The 25,806-nt window shown below is 37.1% G+C and overlaps 1 protein-coding gene across 1 annotated transcript in view; it reads right to left on the bottom strand.

The window, feature by feature from the left end:
- NAALADL2 (N-acetylated alpha-linked acidic dipeptidase like 2) overlaps nt 1-25,806 on the bottom strand; it is a 644,640-nt gene that overhangs the window by 208,957 nt on the left and 409,877 nt on the right. The window contains exon 13 of the mRNA XM_075031410.1: nt 6,866-6,961. Within this exon, the coding sequence (XP_074887511.1) occupies nt 6,866-6,961 (96 nt within the window). The remainder of the gene's footprint in view (nt 1-6,865; nt 6,962-25,806) is intronic.

The raw sequence follows: 25,806 nt of genomic DNA, 5'->3' as shown, positions 1-25,806 counted from the left end.
TAGTAAAACTTTGTAAGATAGATTTGCTGTACATGGTTTGTGAAAGTGTTTTGTGCATCCCTGCCAAAACTACAATAGATGCTTCAATGAAATGCAAAGAAATGTCAAGCTGGTTGACTACAATGACATTTTGGTTTGATTTTAAACTCTGGCAGGAAACAGCATTAATACTGTTCTTCTACTGATTCAAAATCCGCATTCTCAGTCTTTGGGACTGTAAGGGTTTGCCACCTTATGTTTCATAAATTTAATATTTCAATAATTTATGGCAATTTCATATAGCAATTTTATATATCTATATCTCCATAGTTACTTTTAGCTTTTGTAGTGCATAAACATACAAAAGAGCTCATTAGCAAATACCATGCAGGAAGATGAAAATATTTAGCAGAGGTAGCATGCACCAAACCACAGATTTTGATTTTTAGGGGCATTACAGACAAAGAACTACCAAAGCTATGGATATCACTGCATTGCCAAGATGAATGGGTATTCCCTATGCTTGTATTAGAGAATTAATGGGACTAGACAATGGGTAAATGGGAATATATATTATCTCTCCCATGCTTCAAAGGAACAGAACAATATGATCCTCTTAGAGAATTCCTCAAATCAACATTCCTATGCTGTACCTGATCTGTGGTCAAAATGTGAATTTCATTCACCAACAGTCCTGCAGTCCAGGACCTGTCATCTTCTTGGAAGTGTTTATATTTAAAAAATGGAAATACTACAGTATGTTACACAAAATAAAACCTACTTCCCCTAGAAATGGAAACGCTGCTCCCTATTGCTGTTTTATTTAATGTTTAGAAGTTAATTGCATTACGGTAGACAGTTCTACTTTATGCAGCTCCGTAACTGAAACGTAGAATAATCAGGATCACTAGTAATTTTCTCAAGAGTTATCTGTCAGCACCCATAAGTCATCCTAAAACCAATTATGTCACTTCTGGCGTACCTTCCAACACTTTGGTGCCTGCCAAAGTAAAAATCAATAAAAGATTATTATTATTCCATGGTTGATACTGGGTAAGCAGCTCCAGTGGCACTCCCTGTTGGGGGACTGCCATTAAAGCTTTTAGAACTGCATAATCTGAGTCTTATTAGGCTACTCTAGTGACCATACCTCATAACACAAAAGTATTTTCAAACTTGTTAGTAACTCCAATTGATTAGTTACCATGAAACACTGTGCTGAATAACACTGATGAAACTTATTGAAAAATAGCACATACTTTTCTGAGTATGCATTTGATACCAATGGTGTTTCACTTGACTTCTGGTCTGACGGGAAAATCTATTCACTGCCACACAGGCACACATTTCTCCATTTTAATACTTGATAAATGTATTATAAAACACACTTGAAATTACAAGGTCTACAAATCTCACTTAAGATATCACTAAATTTTGTACTACAACATGCTGCTGTAATGAATGCCTTGGTTCTTCACCACTAGGAAGCCTATGTATTTCTCTTTCTTCTCTGAATCTTTCCGATCAGCCTGGGCCTTGCAGCAATCTACCCTAAATCCACCTTTACAGTGCCAAGCTCTGAGATAAATTGATCTAACAAGTGTTCTGACAAATTAGATCTTCTAAGCACTCAGATTACAGATCTCTTCACTTAATAGCTGCACAATTCTCATTCATTTTACCTGCCACATTCGGCAATCTCCTCCTTTTCAAAGTGTTCATGAAATTAAGGTAACTACTGTCTTTGGAGAGCACAAGCCACCATTATCTGATTATTTGTTCTTACACCGAATCCCATGTAAAAACTTATGTTAAAATTTTTCCATTGTTACTTAGTATCAAGCCATTCACATAGAAAAAAATTCATTAAAGCCCTATTTTCCCTCAGAGAGATGAAGGGCCTGAAATAATTTCTTGCCAAAACCAGCAAAAGCTTTTCCAACAGCTTCAGTGGCCATACATGCAAAGCATACTGCAAGTGATATGCAGTGGCAAATGAGTTTCATCAAACTGAACACTAAGCACACCTCTGCTACCAAGACTGAAAGACACTGGTTCTTTGTGTCCTTCCTGACCTGCATCGCACAATACTTGAGCACTGGGATAAAAAATGGCAGGCTCATTGTTGGAAAATATGAAGTGATGCATACGAGAGAAAACAACCTATGAGTATACACAGACAATCAGGACGTATGTATTAGCTCATATCACTGAAGAAAGAAATATTCAAGTCATCATGAACAGTTAGTACATAACAGCAGTCAAAAAGACCAATAGAAAGTTGAAGATTATTGAGGAAGGATTAGAGAAGAAAATATCATAGAGAGTCTATACATCCACAGTGATTCAACATGTTGAATATGGTACATAGTTCTAATTACCATAAAGCAAAAGAGATGCCATAGAACTGTGTAAGTACAGAGGTAACGTATTATTAGGCAGGAATGACTTACCTATGGGGACAGCTCAAACTGGTTACCACACTCAGACACAACACAGTTTAGAAAGGAAAGCAACTGTTATCAAAAAGTAAATACAGCATGTTTGTTTATTATTTCTCATTCCAAAGGCATAAAAAACCTAGTGAGATAAACCAGCAGCAAGTTTAAAGTAAGGCGGGGGCTGCGGGCATTAAATTGTGGGAAACGCTGCTATGGGATGTTACGGAAGTCAGAATGCAAATGAATTTAAAAAGGGCATAGATAACTACACATGTAACAGAGCTCGAAATTGGTGTAGAGGTGTGATTATGAGCCTAAGCAATACTGCACTGCCAACTGACAGTAAGTGGGAAAGTACACCAGAGCAAGTATCATACTATGACTCCCTGATTTTACATATTTATTCCCCAAGAATCTACTACTTATTACTGCCAGTGGTAGACTTTTGTACCAAATGGAGTTTTGTTCTTAAATAGCGAGGCCATTCCTAATCCAGAGGCTATATGTCAACCAAGAAGTAACATAAACTTTTTCTGAAATCAATCAGCTTGGATAAGTTGGTTTGCCCATATCTAATACTCTGAATATGCAAAAAAGACCAAAACCAGGTCAAACCTTCCTCCACTATAAAACCATCAATAGATAAGAAATTTGGTAAAAGATATTACTTCTTAACACTTGCTTTTTTGAGGTATTTCCATTTTTTATCCAGATATCTCAACTCTGTAACATCCTCACTAGCAAGTCTGAATAAACAAATCTCAATTTAGTAAAGCAAATATTCCTTTTACAAAAATCACCACCCAGCACCACTATGCCTTCTTGCATTGAGTTCAACATTTTCTGTTTCCAAACCTCAGTTTGATACCATAAAGTAAGTAGAGCTTCAAAAAATATATACTGTGTCTCAAAAATACCAATTCTTGTTCATGTTCCAATAGGTGCAGAGTCATTCAGATCAGGTCTCAGCTGGTTGCTAAAGGAACTGAGACTGTCATTTTAAACACAAAGTCTTTCACGTAAGCAGGTGTAAAATACATGCTTCTACACATGGAAAATGGACTTTTTCAGTGCTATGAAACTTAACTATGTTTTAGCTTTTTAAGCAGATTTTTATTTGGCCATTAAGATTTACCAAAGGAAACAAAATACAAGGTGTCCTGGTTTTGGCTTTCTAGTAGCTGATATGGTGTTATGTTTTGGATTTAATATGAGAATCATGTTGATAACACTTGATAAGTAGTGCTTCTACTAAGTCAAGGATTTTTCAGCTTCTCATGCCCAGCCAGCAAGAAGGTTGGAGGGGCACAAGGAGTTGGGAGGGGACACAGCCGGGACAGCTGACCCCAACTGACTCAAGGGATATTCCAGACCATAGGACGTCATGCTCAGCATGTAAAACTGGGGGAAGAAGAAGGAAGAGGGGATGTTTGGAGTGATGGCGTTTTATCTTCCCAAGTAACCGTTATGCGTGATGGAGCCCTGCTTCCCTGGAGATGGCTGAACACTTGCCTGCCCATGGGAAGTAAGAAATGAATTCCTTGTTTCGCTTTGCTTGCGTGCACGGCTTTTGCTTTTCCTGTTAAACTGTCTTTATCTCAATCTACCAGTTTTCTCACTTTTACTCTTCCAATTCTCTCTCCCATCCCATGGTGGGGGGACCAAGTGAGTGGCTGTGTAGTGCTTAGTCACCAGCTGGGGTTAAACCATGGCTAACTAAATAAATTACAGCATTTCCTTTAAATCCCATATCCAGGTGTTATTTTTACTTTAAAGACTTTAGTAAGAAGTCTCGATAACTCAAACTGTAAGGTTTCTGAGGTGTTCAGAGAATTGCATCAGAATTTTGGTAGTCTCATGAATATAACTTGCTTTTGCAACTTAAAAGTCCAAATAAAAAGTGTTTTTCCTTTTAGCTTGCTTAGAAAAGTCAACAAAACTCTGTTTTCAAAGATACAAGATGAAATGGTATTTCAGGATATATAATGTTTCTGGGTTTTTATCCACTTCTCTCTTTCACTCAAATAAAAACGTATCTTATTATTAACTATGCCAGCTCAAAGACAACCACCAGGCATACAGAGTAACTGATAAATGCCAAAAAATATTTTGTATCGTGCATCATTCATGTGCACAGTATAACATGTAGAATTCTGCTAGCACTCATACACTGACCATGGATAACTGATCAACCATGGAATGGTGTAGAATAGGTATTGTTTAAAAGATTTGTATCCCCATGTGACTTGAATTTCCTTTCTTGTAGTAATTATAGAAGTTTTCGTAAAAGCTAAACTGATACGTGTTTCTTCTTTTCAAAGAAATAAAACTTCATTAAGCTTTTTCCCCCTTAAAGGGCTCACATTGAGAATCGATATGTGTGCAGTACAGAGAGGACACATTTAGAGTTCTGATAATGGAGACAGGAAAAAACACCACCACCAGAGCCCCAGCAATCTTTCAGGTTGCCCAAAGCATGGAAACCAGTGTCAGTTTAAAAAAGAAAATTTCTAAAAAAATGGATGACTCTTTAGAATTCAGACTACATATGCCGCAGCTTGTCTGCACTAACATGGAGCCACTAGAATCAAATGTACGGCTGAAAAAAGATCTTACAAAGGGAAAGGTGATATGACATCACCTCAGCATGAAGCTGGACAAATGTTACTACACAAAGCAAATATTAAGTCCTTATATAAAATACTGCATACATTTCTGGACATTCACCCAAAGAAAATGCTTTCAGATTGGAACAGATGACAAACACTAGGGTAAAGGAGGGGCAAAGGAAATCCCATCTTGCAGGAGAAGGGAAAGACAGTGGCTGGCTTAGTTATTCTGAGAAAAAGTCTGAGGGGGGGAATGGAGGGAACCAAGAGGTAACAACTCCATTATCTAACTATAAAAAAGAGTAAACAATAGATGAAATTTAGAAAACTAAAATAAATTTTAAAAAAGCTAAAAATGACAAAATAACCAGCTGAGGATCTCACTCTACTGCTGCATATACTATTCATCTTTATAGAAGCATCCTGGGCTACAGAGTCTGAAAAGCAAAATGGAAATATAGTCGTATCCTAGTGCAATCTTCATCAAGTTTTATCAAAGGAAGTTGTAATGTTCAATGAACCTACTTAAAATAATTTCTAACAGTTTAAACAGGATCAAAATGCTTCAAGTCAACTAATAAATTTTCTTCTGTTAGTCAACATTATAGAGCAAATACTAAAGTAGAGATTATTCAGATTACACATGGCCCATCACACACTAAATAGTAAATCACAAATTAATTACACAGTAAATAATCACATACCTACTTCCCTCAGTCTTTGGGAAGAAATTTGGTGAATCTTTTCAGTTAGTTTGGCATCAAGGATGGCTTAAAAACCACCAATTCCATTAAAAGGGCTTCACAGAAGACTCTTGTCCTGTGACTGTTCCTTAACTGTCAGACCCTGCCAAGCTTCAAAACCATGTCTAGGAATATGTGCTTCTTTTTTAAACAAACAAACAAAAAAAAAAACAACAAGCAAGCAAGCAAGCAAACAAACAAACAAAAAACCCCCTAGAAACCCCAAGATCAGTCACTGTCTATTTTGCCAAAGATGCTGATCCGCCCACATGCTAAATCTGCACGTTGCTGATCTTTGTGAATATATTTTTGTTGTTGCCAAAAGAAATGTTTCAACAGCAGCTGCTTTTCCAAAAGAAGTAGCTCTGAATAAACAAAGAAATCTGTTTGTGATGTCCACATAGCTCTGGTTTATAAGAAATCCAATTATAAGAAGTGTACGAATCCATTAAGCTGGACTCATTTGTAGTCATGTCTCTTTGTAGAGAACAGGGCTTGCTGAGTGGACAGAGTGAAGAAAGAGCACTTTAGAGCAAGGAGTAATTTTGATTGTATTAATAAATAACATGGAGGGAGTATTATATTGGAGCGACAAGAGGGGAGTCAGAACACATTAACTTTGGGAGCATCTCCTCTGTAGAGCACTCTCCAGAATCATGGGATGGCCACCCTTTCCTCCCATGTGAGCATCACTGTGACAGCTCGTAAAACCAAGTATCTGTGCATGTGAAGGTGCCCTCAGAGACCCTATTCACTGACAAAATTGACAGCAACAAACTCGCCACTTCTTGCCATCTAGCGAGTCTCAATGCCCGGCACTCATGCCAATAAGTTCAATGTGAACCCTGCAAAATACAACTGAATCACACAAAATGAAGCATTTGCACATAAAAGTGTTTTGATGACATAAGTTGACCAATGTAACAGTAAAGAATATTCCAAAAGTGAATCTCAGTGAAAAAACACTGCACAGCTTTTAGCGACATACAAAGTATTCACAGAAAAAAATAGATTCTCTTTCAAAATCATTAACAAATTCAAATTTGGCCCTGTGATGGAAAGTTTGTATAGATGACATCCCCTTTTCTGTTACCTTTGCAATGGTCTCGTGCAGGCTGAAGGAGGGATCCAGCTCTTCAGTTTTTGTTGTATGTACAGGAAAAAGAGCTTCGGAGAGAAAGGTAGAATTCTGTGAGAAAGAAATAAGAAGCCTTTTAGGATTCCACATTGATTTCCTCCTTCAAATGCTTATTGGATTTTGTTCAGAGGTTGAAAAATCCTTCAAATTGTTCTTAAGTTTTGTCAGTTATTAAACTTATTTCACTGATCTAATTAACTGATTCCAAGTCCCTGAAAGAGGCAAACCCCCCTAAGTCTTATGACTTTATTTCTGGAATGGAAGTTGTCTTCGTAATTACACTTCCCAAAGCAGCTACAAATTTTGCCTAGAGGGAGAAAAAATATCCACACATGTTTCATTCTGAGCTGGGCAGCAATCAGAGATTTTATTAAGTACTTCATGATTTAGTCTTTGGAATAAATGTATACACAATAATCAAAGAATGTACTTTTATCTTCTGTAACCATCCTACTTCTGTATACAGTAATACCATCTACATAATATGTTTTTTTGGTCAATTCCCTAGAGTTATATCATTTAGGTTGACTACTCTTTTTAACACCAGGCAATCAATATATTGTTTGTACAAGATGTTTGCCTCTTCTTGTACTGTGAGAAAGCAAGAAGTTAGGTTGCATATTTGCTGTCACAAGGAAACAACAAACTGATACCCACGTGCAGACTGAAAAAAAGCAAAACAATACAAAACAAAACCTCAAGCCTCAAAGGTGCACAGATGCCTAAAAGAGTAATTGTTTTAAAACTGTGTTCCTGAACTTGGTATAATAACCCAGAAACCAACCTGAAAAGAAAAATCTTTCTCTACATCCCTGTAACTCCTGAGACATATATCCTAAAATTATCCTTGCTTTTGTGGAGTGCCTCTAGTTTTGCTTTTAGGCATGACCTGAAATGCCCCTCTGGGAAATGCTAGGAACCTAGTGCCTATATAATCCCCACCTGGTATAAAAATAGGTGTAGAGGGCACCTTGATGGACTGAGATGCTTGATTTGGTAACCCTACTTTGAATACGCTCACTCTTCACCAACAGCAATGAGTTCAGTATTAAAGCACAGAAACTATGGCCAAAGTTATTTCAGAGATCAGCAGAAAGGTGTGACAAGTGCATGAGTATCATGCCATTCTAAAATGTATCAGCTATGAGCAGTTCTTTTAAACATACTCTTCAAAGTGAACTCTGAAGCACAAATAAACAGAGATGCATCCACTACATTTACCTACATCCTGGAGAGGAACAAAACTTTGCCTCAAGCCCTCTGCCAAAGTCTGGTTAACTCTAGGTAACTAAGTTCAGCATCATAATATTTTTTATCTCCTTTTGGAAGGCCTAAATCTTTCCTTGTCCATGAATCCTATTCCGGGTTTTGATTTTAATTTTGGACGCCAGCACCTAAATATATTATTGTGTTTAACTAGAATATCCTGAGTTCCTTTATTGTATTTCATATTTAGTGTACAATGCACTGTGTGCCACACAATCACATAGAGGCTTCCCAGAGGGATTGATTGGGGACTGCAGAGGGACTACAAGCCTCTCATTAACATGCTTCCTTGTAGCGTGTCTTTGCATCTGAGTGCTGGGAAACTAGTCTTGTCCTTTGTTTGACAGCCCTGGCAGAATTTCTAGGGAAGTATCCAGTTTCAGGTTAAGTTAGGCTAGTCCTAGAACTAACATTTTGCATGCATCTTTTAACGCCACTGTTTTTTTTCTGGAGACAGTAAAAAGAATATAAGAAAACTTATCTATTAAGAAAGGTTAAACAGAGGAGTGTGACTCATGTAATGAATATATTTTGCCAGATTCATAATCATAACATTTCACATATGCTAGTTCTGGAGCTTTACATAGGACCTGATAAGAGGTACCCCAATTCTGAGTGCAATTTTTATGTTCCATGAATTTATGTATAAAAGAGTACTAGCAGCAATAAGAAGCTGACAATATCCTTGGCTCAGAAATGCCTAAATTATCATGAGATTATACTATGATTACATCTCTATGAAAATAATTTTGAAAAATGTCTAGTCTTTTCAGATTGAATTCCAAATAAAATTCACAGAAGCCCATGGTCCTGTATTTAAGATGAATAATTCTTCTGGTTTAGATTATTTCCCAGACTGTAAGGCAATATTGACAACGTTCTGGAAGCATGCCCTTTTCAAATACCAGCTTCCCATATCTACTAGACTAATATATCTTCAGTTTACTCCTCTTGATATATACTGATCTTCAATAGCTTCTGTCCTTGTACTCCGAAAAAGACTCATACTCTGTACTCACAAGAAGTGAAGGCCCTTCTTAGGGGCATTAAACTTAGTAATGATGCCCAAAACGTTCTTCGACAGCCATAACGTTATATGCATTCAGAGGTTGCATGCTGAGCAGTGGCCAAATAAAGCTTTGGTTAAAAAAATATTAAAACTGATCTGAGCTTTAACAGGATTGATTTGTAAGGTTGGCACTCCGCTACCTTTTCACTTGCTAAAAACACTCTGTAGCGTTTATTGTTTAAACATCAGGAAGGGAGCAAATGAAAGAGACAAACAATTTAGGTGCTTTGTTCTGGCTTGTACAACCTCTTCTTATGTGACTGAGCTTTGCTCTTTCGCATGCTGGGTTCTAAGCCATACAAAGACTGAAGAAAAATGGTACTTTAGCTAAAAGAGCTGTAAAAGTCAATTTAAAGTAGTTAAAAAGTAGCAGAGAAAACCCCCTACCTTCTCCCTCGAAATGAATAATATAAAGTAAGTATCTTACTCATGTACCCCTGGGGGATAAAATGGTGGTATCTGATACATGCCAGCTGTATCGGAATTATGTTTGTACTGCACCATGCAGTATATCACATGGATCCAAGAGCTAGTTCTTAATTGGGCACAGCACTGTTAGCTCTCTTCCCGAACAAGCGTGGGACACAAGTGCATTGTATCAGTGATGTGATACGCCAATATGCTCTGCTCAAAACTACTCAACTTAGGCATAGTTCCCTGCAGATGACATGTCATCAACAGTGTGACATGTCTCATAGACATATTCCAGAAAACTCAATGAAAGGTATGTCTCAAAAATCTACATTACATTGCTGGTAAGTTTGCTTGTTCATTTTTTTTGACAAATTAATGCCTCCATCATCAATATTCTACCAGTATTTCAATATATTTCTAGAAGATTATTTCTGGTAGTAAGCTCCCACCACTTTCTTAAAAAAAAATTATATATATATAATTAGCACCAAATTGTACAAATTTTTGTGTTCAATGATGCATCTGTGTGTTGTATAATTTGTCACAGATTTATCAGCATAATAAATGAAGTCATTCTTCCCTTCAGAAAACTACTACTTTGTTGTTTTTTTAGATCTCAGGGAGAAGATGCACAAAGTCATTTATTATAAAGATAAAATACATACTTCAAGATTAATTCACAACACCTATTCATCTTTGTTTTAAGTTTGCACACTAGTTTACAGAGCCATGTTATTTGACTGGGGGGAGGTTGAGGAACACTGTCATTCTGCTATGGTGGTGCTAATGCTGTTCATCATCATTCACATAATTGCAATCAATAACTTTAAAAGAATTACATTATTTATATTCATTCTCGAGTACCTTACTGAGAGTCAGTGAAGGGAATGATTACTGAATTAGATTTGCTACACAAGATCAGATTATCGCTCCATCTAGACAAATATTCTTTCTCTGGAATCTAAAACTTGATGGATCAGATGCCTGTAAAGCAGGGAAACACCGCTTAACTGGCTTTTATCCCACCCTACTCTAGACACACACCTGCAGAGAACAGGTTAGGATTCTAGTTGTCCTACGCTCATCTCATATTCAATGGCGAGAGATACACACACCGCAAGTATACTTTCATACCCATTCTCTTAATTTAAGTGCCTTCATGGAGCAGAAGGTCTTGCTCCTCTCACACAACTTAAATGGAAAGAAATACTGGGTCGTAAGTGTTTGAATTACACAAGTGAGTGGTGTGACTGAACCCCAAGTCAGCTAGAGCTCTGACGTGGATCAGTTCTGGTATCTGCCTGGAGGCAAACACCTGAAAAGACAAACTTTAGTTTTCTTTAAAACTAGGTTTTATGAGAACTGAATCTAGGACAACAGCCTTTATTAAAAAGCAAAACTACAACAAAATAAAAACCACTTTGGAAATAACTTTTGCCTGTTGTTTCTGTGCACAAGGAGTCATTATATTTAGGTTCTTCCTCAGCCCCGCAACCCTTCAGTGACTCTCCATTTTGCAACAAACTCAGCACAGCCCCTGCTAGGATCCCCAGGAAACCAGGTTGTTGGGTTTTTTTACCCATCTTGTGGTCAGACTATGAATATGCTCCCTGCTCTTCTCATCAGTCCCTTCTGTATTGAAAGGTTTGGGGTTCTTTTTCGATTTTATTACTATTCCCCTCTGACACCAGCCCAGTTGCTCTCTTTTTTGTTTGCCACACCTATGCTCTGGAAAACTCTCCCAGATGAGTATGTTCCTTGTCTGAAAGCCACTGAGCAATCAAACCCTCCTTCCAAAGGCTTTCTCCAACCTAGTCGAGACCACAGCAGCTGGGCAAGGTAAACGGGTAGCCTTTGCTACCGCCTCAGCCACGGCCTTTTAAAGGAACACAACATAAGTAAGCAACAATCAGCATCTAAATCAAACCACATTTTGTCATCAGAAGTAGCAAGTCATTTTGTTCATCATGGGATCAAGACCCTGCTTGCTAAGATCTTGAAAAGGAGTCATTCAGAATCACTGCTTTAAGCAGGTGTGAGTATTTTTGCGTGACTAAATTTTCTGCCTAGAAAACAAAGCCCTTCCTATGGAGTGCACATGAAATATATAAAATTACTACAATTTTATATATTTGTACAGATTTATAGATAACATTTATTATTGTGTACAGACAAATAATACTTGCAAATAGTTAATCCAAGATTACTATCTGAAATAACTTGCTAACATCTGAAATACCTTGCTCTGCACTTATAAAGGGAAATGTTTAAAACAGTTGTTCCCTTTTTTTTTCATAAAAGACACGTCCATAAAGAACTACTAGAAAGCCAAACATATTCTGTTTCTGTTGCCTTTTATTGTCTTTCAAGTACTATGCTCATCAGAGAAAGCTGCATTAACTTTCCAAGTAGCAGAAGCCCACTCTTTATCCCAGGGAGCACATGGCAGAGCTATGAGTCTAGATGATGTTGCAAGAGTACCTTTCAGCATTTAACAGCAAGAGCAACACTTTCCAACAGCAAGAAAGTGAATCAGACTCCTCATTTATTCTTTCAGGAAGCTCACCATAACAAGCGAGTGGGTTTTTTTTAACAGCAATATGCTAAGCAAATTTCTGGTAAACACGCACTAAGAAAAAGACATGCTAATCCAAAGAGCACTAAAAGCAATTATGTTATTCCTTCATGTTTTCTACCCACAGTAGGAGTTACAGCTACAGTTGCTGTCCTCAAACTCTCCCACAATCACTTCCCAAACAAAATTCATCTGCCTTCACTTCTAGTCAGGCACTAGTATCACCCCCCACTTTGCACAATGTGCAGATTGTTCTATGTATTGTGCAGCTGAATGCTCTCAACATCGTATCGATTTATGGAAAAACTTTTTCAAGGTCAGACTGCTGTTGAGACACCCTAAAATTTAGGAGGCTCAGCTTCCAGTCATGCCTTTGATAATGTCCTTCTTGCCTTTTGTAAATTGTCCTTTAGGTACACAGCTAGCCAAATAGATTAAGAACATGTGCTCTTCTGATATGAAGCTATGTTCTTATCATACAGTCTGTACAATTCAGAAAGGACCACGTCAATAATCCTTGAATTCCCAGTGTAATGATTTGGTTTCTCTATGAGCTCTTGAGAAGAGAAATGAACAGGCATAACATCTATTTGGAAGCGGGCTTCCAACCCCTCCCCCCCCTTTGTTTCATCTTCCTTTTGGAATGATCAGTTAACCTGATCTTTTCAATACTCATTTAATGAAGCATTCTGTGAAATTAGAAAGACATTGATGTTCCACTTTTCAAATAATGGGTCACTTCTGATTAAACTTCGATTGAACATTCAACTTTCAATCTTAAAACAAATTGCCTCCTTTTCTTTTTAATTTGAACCCAATTTCCTGCTGCCCTCGGATCTCATGACAGTAATTAATTGATTTATGAATCGATTAAATGGAGATCGAAAATGCAGGAAAAAAACCCTTAAACCCCCAAACTTGGCTTACTCTTGCTTATTTATGATGGGCACTTGCACTAAAATTAACTTCTGATTTACTAGACTCATTTTTCTAACTTATCTTATCCTTCCTCAACTAATTAAGTGAACAGAATGCTTCACCTTTTAAAGGTACTAAATTTGCCATCCCTTGTGTACTGTCTTATAGCATACCTTCAATTTACATGCCAACTTTCAACCAATGCATTTTAAATCATGAATAAAATCCCACAGCACTACTGGTGACTTAATGTAAAACAGAGTAAATACCAAGAGATACTTTAGAGATCTGTTTTCCTGTCACTAACAAAAAAAATAATAAAAAAAAATTGTATTTTTCCACATACTGTTTTAGAGCTGGAAACGGTTCTGTGGTACATACAACAAACAATTTTCTTTACTAGGCCAGGACAATGCTGCATCCACAACAGACAGTCCTGTTTTCTTGACCATTACTTTAGAAACAGTTAAATTACCAGTCAGAAAACTCAAATTATGTAATTAATAACTCCTTAATATGCTCTCATTCCATACCTGAATAGATTTTTCTCGCCAGCTGAATATTCTCCAGCATTTGTAAAAAAAACATCCCTGTGTCCTTAACCTGGTGAATAATACACAAATACCTCCAGAATGTTTTTGTTTGTTTGTTTTTAAATAACATGCAGTGGAAGTTTCTCTACTCAGCAATAATGCTCAGTCTGGAAAAACACAGTCTTTAGGCTAAAGTTCTTTAATCAGTTTGACTTCACCCTTGTTAATGTTTGTCTGTATTGTCCATATTTGCACCAGCTTCGCCCTTCAGCACTTCACAAGATTTGTGCCACCAATTTTGTACTGCACAAAAGTAAAAGACTTGTAGGAAGGTACAACAGAGAGCAAGCAGCGAGAGCAAAAATCCTTCTGAAATTTGTACAGGTAGGCCAAACAGTATAAAGATGCTAATCTAACACTGCTAAAGCCTGCAAAGCAAATACCCCAAAGAAGGATGAAAGCCAAGAGAAAGCTGTTTATTTTCTTCAAATAGACCAAAGAATAATATCTAGCAGAGGAGAATTTAGGGGTATAAAGCTTCTGCTGCATCAAGACTGAGAATATAATCTGTTACCTGTCCATATATATACACATATGCATGCTGTGTCTGTTCTATGAGCTATTAACCTGTTTCACCCTTTCTGCCTTTTTGTAATACAACAGTATGAAGAGTAGAATTGCAGCAACCTGAGGGACACACACAAACGTGCAGTGTCTGGTCACTAAAACGTAAAGCAAGTAGTCAGTGCTTACCTTCAGAATCAACATGGGAAACAAGTTTAGTTGGGAGGCTGAATTCACCTGCAGAGCACACACTGTAAAGTTATGCTAGTGCCCAAAACTATTACCCAGAAATCCAGAGGCTTACAATTCCATGAGGACTTGTCTGCATCTGTATTCAAAACCATTGCCAAAAATTTGTCATAGCATGAAGGAGAAAGCCTCATCAGAAGAAAAGATAAAGACAGAGTGGTGAGAAGAACAAAAATACCTCTGAAACCTGCACCGCAGGCTCTCACTAATTCCTTCTTCCATTTTACCCTAAGTCAAGCAATTGGCAATATGGAGTCTTGGCAGCAAGCATACAATTGTATTCCTTTGTGAAACAGGTGTTTCACCTCAGCTAGGCTAAGAGACCATCTCTTCTCCACTTTCCTTTTTTCTCCTGGCAGGGTGTAAGAGATTGAACCAGAGATTAGCTGGAAGAAGGATCAAGAAAAGAGTTATGGAAAAGGGTGTTTCATAGACTAAGATATAGCTTAACATCAGCTATCTCAAATACTTTCAGTTAGGGAGGGTGCTGCAGACTGAAGCAGATTTTTAAATATATTTACTGAAAAAGTGGATTATCTAGCATAGAACATACTGAAGCCAAAGTGTCATTCTCTAATGCGTAGGTTAAACTGAATCAATGGTATAACAACCAGGCGTTAATGTATGGCATAGATTTCTCACTAATAAAGGCCCTTAAAGCTGCAAATACATCGCAGAAGAGAGTGCACACCTCTCCATCTTACGAGTAGGCTGACTTTTCCCCTTCTAGCAAATGCTCTTGGTATCTAATTAAATATTCTCCCCCCAAATCCAAAAAGGATTATAAAGCCACATAAAAGTTGATTTCGACTGGTTATTACTTAAATGAAACTAAAGACATAATATGTGTGTGTTTTTAAATTATTTTTAGAAAGCAAAGCTTTGCAGTTGCCACAGCCTAACGTGTGTCAAAAATCTCATTCAAAGTGAGAATGACCCTACTTTGTGAAAATGGGCATGTCAGAAGGAGCTTCTGACAGGAGGCTTTTCTTTGGTATTTCTACCTTTTCAGTTTACCAATGAACTTTTAGAAATGAAACAAAATGAAATCTATTTTCTGTTTTAATGTTCTGGTAAAGATGTGCACTGACCTTGTGATGTCACCAGATGCTGGACAAAATAAGCAAGGCCTGCCAAAGCAGACTAGAAAGACTAGCAGACAGAAAACAGAAGAGGCAGAATTGGAATCACTGCTGCACAATTTATTTTATTATTCAACTCAATTGTAGCCAGAAAAACTCAAGCCAACAGTCATCAGACAGGAAAAGAATATAAGCACTTTTCTCTCATCTCTTTTAATTTAATGCTTTCTTCCTTGCATTAGTAAGTGAATTGAAATAATCACTCTAAAGCTATAAATTCACAGACCACAGCACAAAGAAAGCAACTTCTAAGATATCAGGATACTTGCATAGCTTTATTCCTCTCTAGAGTTTTCCCTTGACGCTTTTTAAACTGAAAGCAGAATCAGCAGTTTAAGTAGGAGGAAGCAGCCCAAGCCAGAAATCTGGAACCTCACAGAGGATCTTCCCAAAGTTTCAGAAGGTTATAAACAGGAGGTTCAGTTCAGATTCACTACATGTACAAGAGAACACCTTTTCTTGGATGTCGTGTGAAGGGTGCAAGAACATTTTGTAACATTTTATGATCAATTGTGAGTATTCAAATTATGAGAAAACATGCAGTGCCAGTAAGATCATCCTAACAATGTCCTGCTATAAGCCATGAATCCCAGTGACAATGTCTTTCATAATCGCAAATATTATAAAGCACGATGCTTTTATTTCCTGATTTGATGCCTTCGATTTCCAGGTTTTATTTTTAGTGCTTTAAAAACCTATTTAAGTTATTACACTGAAAGAAGAATCTGATTTTATCCACTGGACAGATATTGTGTAGGTGGGAGGCTCACCATTTTGCAGTAAGAATTAGAACTGGCTTTTGCTAAGAACAACAATAATGATTCAAAGGCAACATTTATTTACTGAAAGCCTTATTAAACAGTTCTTTAATGGCCACGATAAGATAGACCAAACATTGCAAATTTTATTTGAGAGAATGTATCATTGACTCAAATCACAGCTGTTTGATGAGCCAGTGATCTTGATTTTTTTCCCCAAAGTATTAAAAGACAAAGCTGAGTGTCACACTACTAATATCTGCTGACAGCAAACAAGTTCTGATACTTATTCTAGATACTCTGCCAGAAGATTTTTTTAGTTGGTCTGTTGAATTTAGCCACTCAGAACAACAATGGTAAAACATTATCTTGAATGCAACATGCCATTTACTCCTCCAGGGAGGACAGATAATTCAGTGTCTTCTGTCCTCAGATAATACATGTTTTCAGTAACTAGATGCTTCAGCAGGCTATCAAACAGAAGCAATAATTGGTGTCTAAGCAAATTTCTCACATGTTTTCCCATATCTTGTTGACTCTGTTAACTTCTAGGCTATCTTTCTTCCACTGACTTTCAACAGCCCTCAATCAATACCAAGAAAATGAAGAGCCTATGAGAATCTGCAAGGACAGTTTAGAGCAACAACATGTATTCATGCAGGGTGAATGCTAAAGAAGCTGTGAATTTTTGTTACTGTACGGCAGGTTTATGTAAAGAATTTTCCCCTTCTGAATGCACCATGGAATGTTTGGGACATCAAAGCACTAGGATTTGTGAGACCAAACTGATTCTTTTTGAGCAAAGCAATGTATCCAACTGATGAGGACGTCATCAGTTTCACTAACATTAGTGGAATAACAAAGATGCTCTTCCATGAAATTAAGTAGCTAAATATTCATATTATTCAATACAACAGCTCAAACAATCAATTGAACATCAAATGTATTTTCTCTTGTAAAGCACTGAGTCATTAACCTTAACAATTTCAGCATGCTCTCACTACCAAATTCAACTAAATCAGCATCCAAGTGAACAGATGGACAATGTATTAACGTATTACTGGTGAGTACTACACTGAGTAACCCCTGAACATACTGGGAAATTAAAAAGCACTGATTTATGCTAAAGATGGGCAGAAAAGAGAAAACATGTTGGTCAGAAGGAATATGGTATGTATAAACAAAAGCATATCTATTATAAAGGCAGTATAGCCCATGAGTGAGAAAGGCAAGACACACAAGCAGCCATGGTTTGGACCTACCTTCACAAGTAGTCCCAAGACAATCTACTGGGGACTGTCTGAACTGTATTTTGTTGCACACTGGCAGTTCGTCACTTGTCCATGAAAAAAAATGAAACCTCTCTCTTCACCTGGACACATCTAACTCCCATTGCTATACCTTGTTGACCATAAAGTTCTACTACAAAGTTCATAAAATCTCCCAGTAGCAAATGCAATAGCACCAAACTCTCTAGAGACAGTTTAGAAAAAGGAGATCCTGGGTTCCCAAGCAACCTGCCATTCTGAGGCTGATACACGTTTGCTCCTTTGCAAGGGATTTCTGGTATTCTCTGATATTCTAAGCACACCAATACTTTGATTCTTTCATACCTGTGTGAAACATCTCCCATAGCTCCCCATGGACAGCTACCAGCTGTGTATTTCCTTAAAAAATTTAACATATACAAGGGAGAAAGGAGGAGTAAAACAGGGAAGGAGACGAACCATGCAGAGTCATATTTTGAGATGGAAAAGCTACCGAATTGCAGATCACCACAGCAACACACTGCTGTTACGCAAACTCCCTATTAGTCTAGATACAGAAGGGGAAACACAGCTTCTGTTTAGGGTAGGAATCTCCCTGGAATATCAGGGTCAAACAACTGGTGCTAATTCTCTTCTAAGGACATTCACGCATATGGCATAGGCCTGGAAGTTCTGTTTTGAGCAGCTAAAGGAAGTATATCATGTCTTCATAGATGGTCTACCTTAATCCTTCAATGAAAATGATGTCATGATGCTTTTAATTGACGTTCTTGATAAATATACTTGGATCTGATAAATTAATTGGTACTGGATGACACTTAATCCAGGAGGACATAAATAATAACTGAAGAAAACCAGCATAAAATTTACCAGAAGAGCCTGGTCAGCTGTACATCATCCAAGTAGTCAGTCAGAAATCTCAGGAGAGTAACTAACTCTTTCCTGCCTGGAAAGGGACTGGAGGACATACTGGAAGTAAAGGAGAAAATTATCTGGATATGGAGTAACAGTGAGATTAATGATGTGATGCAAAATATTGAGATAACTGCATTAGGAATATAAACATCTGAAACTTCAGAACATAAAAATTGATTGACCTTTAAGCACTGTAACTGTCTGACCAGTGAACTACGATAGTGATACAAAAATGGCTCTCAAATAAAGGATATCATAGATCAGATAACTGATGTTTGCTTTATATATACACACACAGGTACAAGGTTGTGTTTGTGGAGTTAAATTTCTCACTTTACCCAAAGTTTGCTGACAAAACTATACCACAGACTTTGCTGCCTCCCATAATGACAGCTTGATTATATATATATAAACATATGCATATAAAAATAAAGCATGTGTATATACATATAACCTATAGAAATAAGCATTGACAAGAACTTTGCTAAGAGAGAACGTAAGAGAACATTGGTCAGAAATTTACAGTGACAGCTATCACAGTTTGTTCACAATACATCCAAGCTGCTTCACATTACAATAAATGTTACATTCCCAGATAAGTTGCAGCTCAGGCATCGTAGTTAGAAGACAGAGGTTGTGTCTGTCTGTCACTGGGGATTACCTGTCCTTGAGTTTGCAAATTGTTTACTGGTTATTTTCAGCTTTGTTGACATATACAGTCCTTTCTGTATCACAGATACAGAGACAGAGAACTGTTCTTTCAAAGAAACAGTAGCTTTTAATAAATTCTGGCAGCCAGAGAAATGGTAATAGCTCACTGGTAGGCAGAAATTAACTTCATTTTCATTGCTTGTTTTGTGAAATCTAAGAAACAGTGTGCTGGTAATGGACATAGCTATTCACGTGGTAATAAAGGCAGTAGCCATCAACTACACTACTGAATTACCTATGCTGCAATGATCGATAAGGCAGTTGCAAATCTGAAAATATAAAAAAAGACTCCAAATGCTTCCTACAAGTTCCACTTAAATTAAATTAAACTTCTTACAGAAGCTAATTACTTAGACACTTCCACTGAACTAAAATTAAATGATATAAACATCATGTCAAGGTCATAACTGGAACCAACTCAGTACATCAGTGAATCAATAATGATAGGGAACAGACTCTGGCCCAGTGTGCCCAAACCAGCTGACTGGATAGAGTCCTTACCCTTTACACACGGCCAACACCCAGAACTTCCCCACGCCACTCTAATTTCTACGGATTTGTATGTTCAGTTCAAAACTTTACCTTGACGCAAAGAACCCCAAGAAATGAAACAGCAGCTGAAGGTCCCCATAACACAGGATTAAAATGGTGCTCCTAATCGCTGACACCAGAACCCCACAACTTACAGACATTCAGTACCGTTCCTACACAGACAAAAATTGGTATAAACACCAGTTTCTCATTCACTTTTCAACAGACACAAGCCAGATGCGCTGAAGAGCACTCCATACTGCCTAAGCCCTCCCTCTACACTAACACAAGCACATGAAAGAGATAAAAGCAGCATGCAACATGGGAGTTATTTTTCGGTAAACTAGACCCTAAGTCCTCTCCATCAAGGACAGCTCCTCTGTTTCTTTTCTTGTAACAAAGAAAACTTGGAAAGCTTTTGATTTCTTTTGAAAGCAGTGCATGATGTGTCAGTCTAAGCATGTAAATACTGAAATCAAGAAACTGCAGTAAGTTTCCCCAAAGAGTGATAAAAAAGGAAGAAAAGAGGGCAGGACAGGGGGAAGGGAGGGAGCGGAAGCAGATGGTAAAAACAACTGAGAAGCCACATTCATCGAAGAGTTAAGATTTAGTAGCCTCTGTTTTACACCAGTGTGGGCGAAAATCACTTTTAAGGGCTCTAATGAAAGTTGAAAGTTACCTTCAAAAAGTTATGCATATTTCAACAGAAATAAAAATCATTATGCATTCTCTCTAAAGAGGATACAATCTCAAACTGTCAAAATTCTAAACTCTTCTACATATATTACATACAAATGCCTTCTATAAAGAAACCTCTTTTCATTTTTCTTCTAAATTAGCTTAGTGGTCCATGGTATTACACTATCTTGGTCTAGCCTGTGAATAATGTGACAGGTAATTTTTATACTTCTTGCCTGTACTTAAGTTTGAGTGAAGATACGGAAAACAACTTTTATGGTCTAGGTGTAAAAGTAAATGTTCTGTAAGCCCTGCATACCCAAACTTGGACAGCTACCATAAAATATTTCATGCTAAATATGTGTCCATCAATAAATAACAAAAAAAGAGGGTAGATTTTTTTTTTTAATAAAGTGCAGTAACTTGTTTTTTCTCAAAACAAAATGATAATGTTAACATTGATGTAATCTACCTCATTATCACAGAAGGGATTTAAGAGTCTGTGTTATCAGATAGGATTCATTATGTAATAGGATGCACCGAGAAGGATGAATAATATGCAGATAACATAGGAAATCACCCCGCTATAATTTAAAAAATTGAATTCCTCATGAAACTGTCGACTGCAATGACACAGAAATGGATAGCAACAGTCTATTTCCATCTTGAAAAAAGCTCAAAATACTCTTGTACCAGCTTAAGTTTGCAAGTGATTGGAACGGCTTCAAAATACTGAACAATTTAATGTTTTTTGATTTACAACGCTGAAGAAACAAACAAATCTATAACTGGAACCACAGCAAATCCAGATTATATTTTCTCTTGTACCCAAACATTAGGCAGTCACAGCAAGGTTATTTTTTTCAGTGTCTGTGATTTACTTATGTTCCAGTACTTCAGCAACTATGCTATAAACTGTGCTAGGAAAGACATAATCAAAATGAACTATCTTGCAACTATGGGGTTCGTTCTTTTCTCTTCAGTGAAGAAGCCCACTACTACACTTCCAAATACAGATCTTTTAAAAACTACTTTCCTCTGTCCCCTTTCATGAAGGAATAAAGGCAAGTGTGGCCATCAGATTAAAATGTTGAGTTCAGCAGAGCAAACTACATTTTTAAGATGCTCTACCAAGAGGAGGGAAAATGATATGGGGTGATGCTCATATAAAAAGAAAAACAAGGCAAAGCTTAAAGAAATAAGGGAGAGAAATAAGAGAAACAGAAGGTGGTTAAAAGAAGAAGTATGGATAAACTGCTGAAGTTCTGAGTCTCTCTGACAGGTAAAACTACGGCTAGAGACAGGAAACAACACAAAATTTTCCAGACCATGCTGTTGGGTCCTGCTATTATTTTTATATAATAAATGCAGTGTAAAAATGAAAGGAAGGATTTCTGCCAAACAACGTTCTGGAGAAGGCCAGAGACACCCTTGACACCCTACTGCAAAAGCTGTGTTATATTTTAAGACATACATGTGGTACATTTTAAGACGTAAAATTAACATTAATCTGTTTTAAGTAAATCAGCAGAAAGTTCTTTGACAGAGAGAGGTCACTCACCAGTTACAACACTATGGAAGACTCACGTGTCCTCTCTCCCTATACCTCAAAAGTACTGACACACATATACTTCACATAGCAGAATCTGTCTCCTCCTTTCCATGTTTGATGAGGCCACTAAAGAAGCAGGATTAGAAAATAGCCCTTAATTTTGCCTCGGAGTTTCAGTGATCCTTTGGAATCTGACTGTCCTCCTCCACAAAAAATATCCTATTTGAGCACACCAGCCTTAAACAACCAGTACCATAAACATGCAGAAGCAGCCCTCATCAAAATATACCCCAGCAAATTTAGCCCTTCTCAGTATATACTGCCTGAAATCACTACCTCTATAACCAACAGCTGTGTAAACAGCAGCTTACATTTTAAATTACATCTTTTCCATAACAGGTGATGCTTTCATTGCAGCTAAAAAGTAATGGGGCGAAACCCCCCTCAGATCCCCAAGAGATTTATTTTACTCTGCCTCCGCAGTAGAGGTAATCTATACTGCTGAATAAAGCCACAACTCCAGTATTAGCTCACTGTGATGAGATTTATATTCCAAAGAACTTTTCGAAAAGTTCATAGATAAAATTCCAAAAACTGTACCAAAAGTTGAAACTTTCACACAGTTTAATAAAATGATTACCAATTGAATACCTTGCTCTTTTAGAATCCTTCTCATGTTTATACTTCAAGCCTTTCATCAAGAGGTAGCACTGCTCCATTATGCAAATGTGTGAAAAAAATACTAAGGAAAGGCAAAAGCTAAACTGGGAAAACAACCTAAACTTTTTGAGTGCAGTGATTTGACCAGAACTACAAACTGTTTGTCAGAAACATCACTTTGATGAGGAAAGGTGCTTTACAGATTTGGATTAAATACGCCACATAGTACCACTGCTAAACGCTGTTCTACAGCAACAGAGAAATCAAGAAGGTTTTTTACTGAGTAAAAAAGTAAGTTTGTTTTGGTTCTCTGAACATGAAATAATTTCCAATCGAGTTTCAGAGGTATTAAACACTCACAAATTCAATTGACATTACTCAGAATTGTGGGAACTCGGCATATTTTATGGCTGAAAAACCTCAGCATGATCAGCTAGAACATGTGTCAAACAACATTTTGAAGGATTTTAGTTTCAAATGACTTTGATTATAAAGAACGAACTTAGAAATCTGAGCAACAAGTTCTATGCCTCCATATAGGCTTTCTAGCCATTGCCTCAAAACCACATCAATTGTACCTACTTTCTGAAATAAATCATTCTATCTTCACAGAACAACTTCTCAAATTGTGTTAAACAGGATAACCCAGAGTATTCTGGATGCATGCATCTTTTCCATTCATGTCTCCAGTTATAGGAAATTTCGTATTAGTTAATAAGTAAGCATTCACTGTGACTAAAACCACTTTCTGTTAATACACCCACAGATTTGAATAATCAGCCTTTTATTGTTGTAAAGGTTAAGTTTCAATAATTTTTAACACTTTTTTTTGTATTTTGTAGAGGTCATTCTCAAGAGCAGAGTTGAGTCTACAGTGAATGTTGCTTCATATGGAAGAACACAGTTATCAGTCACACAACTGAAATAAAGCATTTAATACCAGAATTTCCATTAATGTGCAAATTTAAAAAGATGCCAAAAGCAACAGAGAAGTACAAAAAAAGATGTGTAAGGGAAGAGAAACAAGGTAAGCTATTAAGTGATAAAGCAGTATTTTCTATTACACAGGCACACAACCAATGTATATCCTTTCAGAAAGAACAATGAAGAATTCAAACAGAAACCAAATGCATGCTCTTCAGATCATATACCACCATATCCAGCGTTTTCAGTTATTCCTAATTTACAATCAAGTAACCAAGAGCTGAGCTTCAGTCATGTTGTTTACAAAATAAAAACACCACAGCTGATGAATTTACATCTAAGACACTAAGCAGAATCATGATGAACAGTGACGTATCCAAAACCATAGTTTTGTCCATTATATGCATGTATTTTCTATCATTAAGGAAGATATTTATGTATTACACCTGTTATACCATTTTTTGGTTTGAAAATACATTGTCATACAAACATGACTAGTATTTTCAAGGGCACAGAAATGGTCCACATGTGAAAAAAAAACCTCACAGAATTTACTCACTTGCTCAAATCTGTTATTCCTGATGTACCAATGATCATATGATCGAGTAATTGCATTGATATCTAGTTCTTATTGCAGTGCAGAGAGTAACAAAGACAAGTCTGTGATCTAAGACCTCTTTACTTATGAGCTGCTCGCTCTTGATATAAAGCTAAATGAAGAAGTTTCTAATGTTATTCTCCATTGAGCTGAGGACTAATAGACGTAATAATCATGGGCTTTCAGTAGTAGAGAAACTCAGTTTTGAAATCAACATTACTTCTCTCTCTGGAGGCTCTACATGGTCACTTGGATGTAAATTAATCATTAACTTGAATAGCATGACTCCTCCTCAAAGTAAGAGAATCTGCAGTATTAAGAAAAGCTGATCAGCCTTTCTCCTAATACATCACAAATCAGAATGTGACCCTCACATGGAGGTAAAGCCAGTGTACCAGAGGTTAGGAGGAGAGGAAGGCTTTCTTCAGTAACTGCAAGAGAATCCTTGGAAATTGGGTTAAAATTATGGGGTTTTCCACTTGAGAAATTCTTCCAAGTTTACTTCTTACTTGCAGACTAAAATGCTGCATATTTTCTGCTAGTAAATAAATGAGCTGCATTTCACTCAGTGCATTTTTATACTAGTGGTTGAACACTTAGAATGCACTTTACTAGCTCACAGATCTGACCACATGCATTTGCCATGCAGATTTAACCTCCCCGAGGCTGTGGCTTACTGTACTAGGTAATTTCAAGCAAGACAGTTTTACTTACTCTGCTGGTCTGAATGTTTCCTCTTACAGCTTTTATTTCCTCTTATTTACTCCTCAGGTTCCTGCCAATGAAAAGCTTTTACAACCTTCTGTAATCCTTCTGAGGATTGGCGTTACATGAACTGTGTAAGAAATGCATTTCTAAAGCTGACCTATAACTGTTGCTCTGCAGGCAGACTACAAGGCATAGGTCTTGGGCTTTTTTACTCTAAACCAGGGTTTTTTTAGTATGGAATACTGTCAGTTTTATGTGACACTGCATGCTGTCTGACAGGTGGATAAAATAAACAACTGATGTATATTCCAAAAGAAGAGAATTTCCTGAGTAGGTCACAGAAGTGAAAGAGACAGCAGAGGAAACCAACCTGGCAAAAATGATAGTCTACAAAAGCACGTCAAAACATCCCATTTCTGAAATCTGTTCTCCCAAATCCAAATCCTGTTTTGCAATGAAGCTGACAAAGCTGAGGCATAGTTTAAAAAGCTGAATGGCTTGGAAACAAAGAAGCAAAAATCCCTCCCTGTAGCTCAACAGATTATTTGCAGTCACTAACCTGCACAAGAGAAATTCCTACAATGTTTATTAATATGGCTGTAAATCCAGAATAATTTCTGTCTGCGTTATAATGGTGCTATCCCTGTTTGATACAATAAACAGAATCCCCAATAAACAATTGCAATAAACAGTAAACTGTAAACAGATTGTTTGTCTGATAGAATATGAGAGACAATGAGCCTATGTCTTGAAGGACTGTTAATAATCAGTAAAATATATAACAAAAATATAGCAAATAATCCAAATTTAATCACTCTGTGTAACTTCAATTTAGGAAAAAATCCATCCTCTTGCTAACAGAA

The sequence above is a fragment of the Buteo buteo genome, chromosome 7 (assembly GCF_964188355.1).
Source record: "Buteo buteo chromosome 7, bButBut1.hap1.1, whole genome shotgun sequence".
Lineage (NCBI taxonomy): Eukaryota > Metazoa > Chordata > Aves > Accipitriformes > Accipitridae > Buteo > Buteo buteo.
The sequence above is the reverse complement of the archived record's forward strand: the minus strand, read 5'-3'. Positions and strand labels throughout refer to the sequence as shown.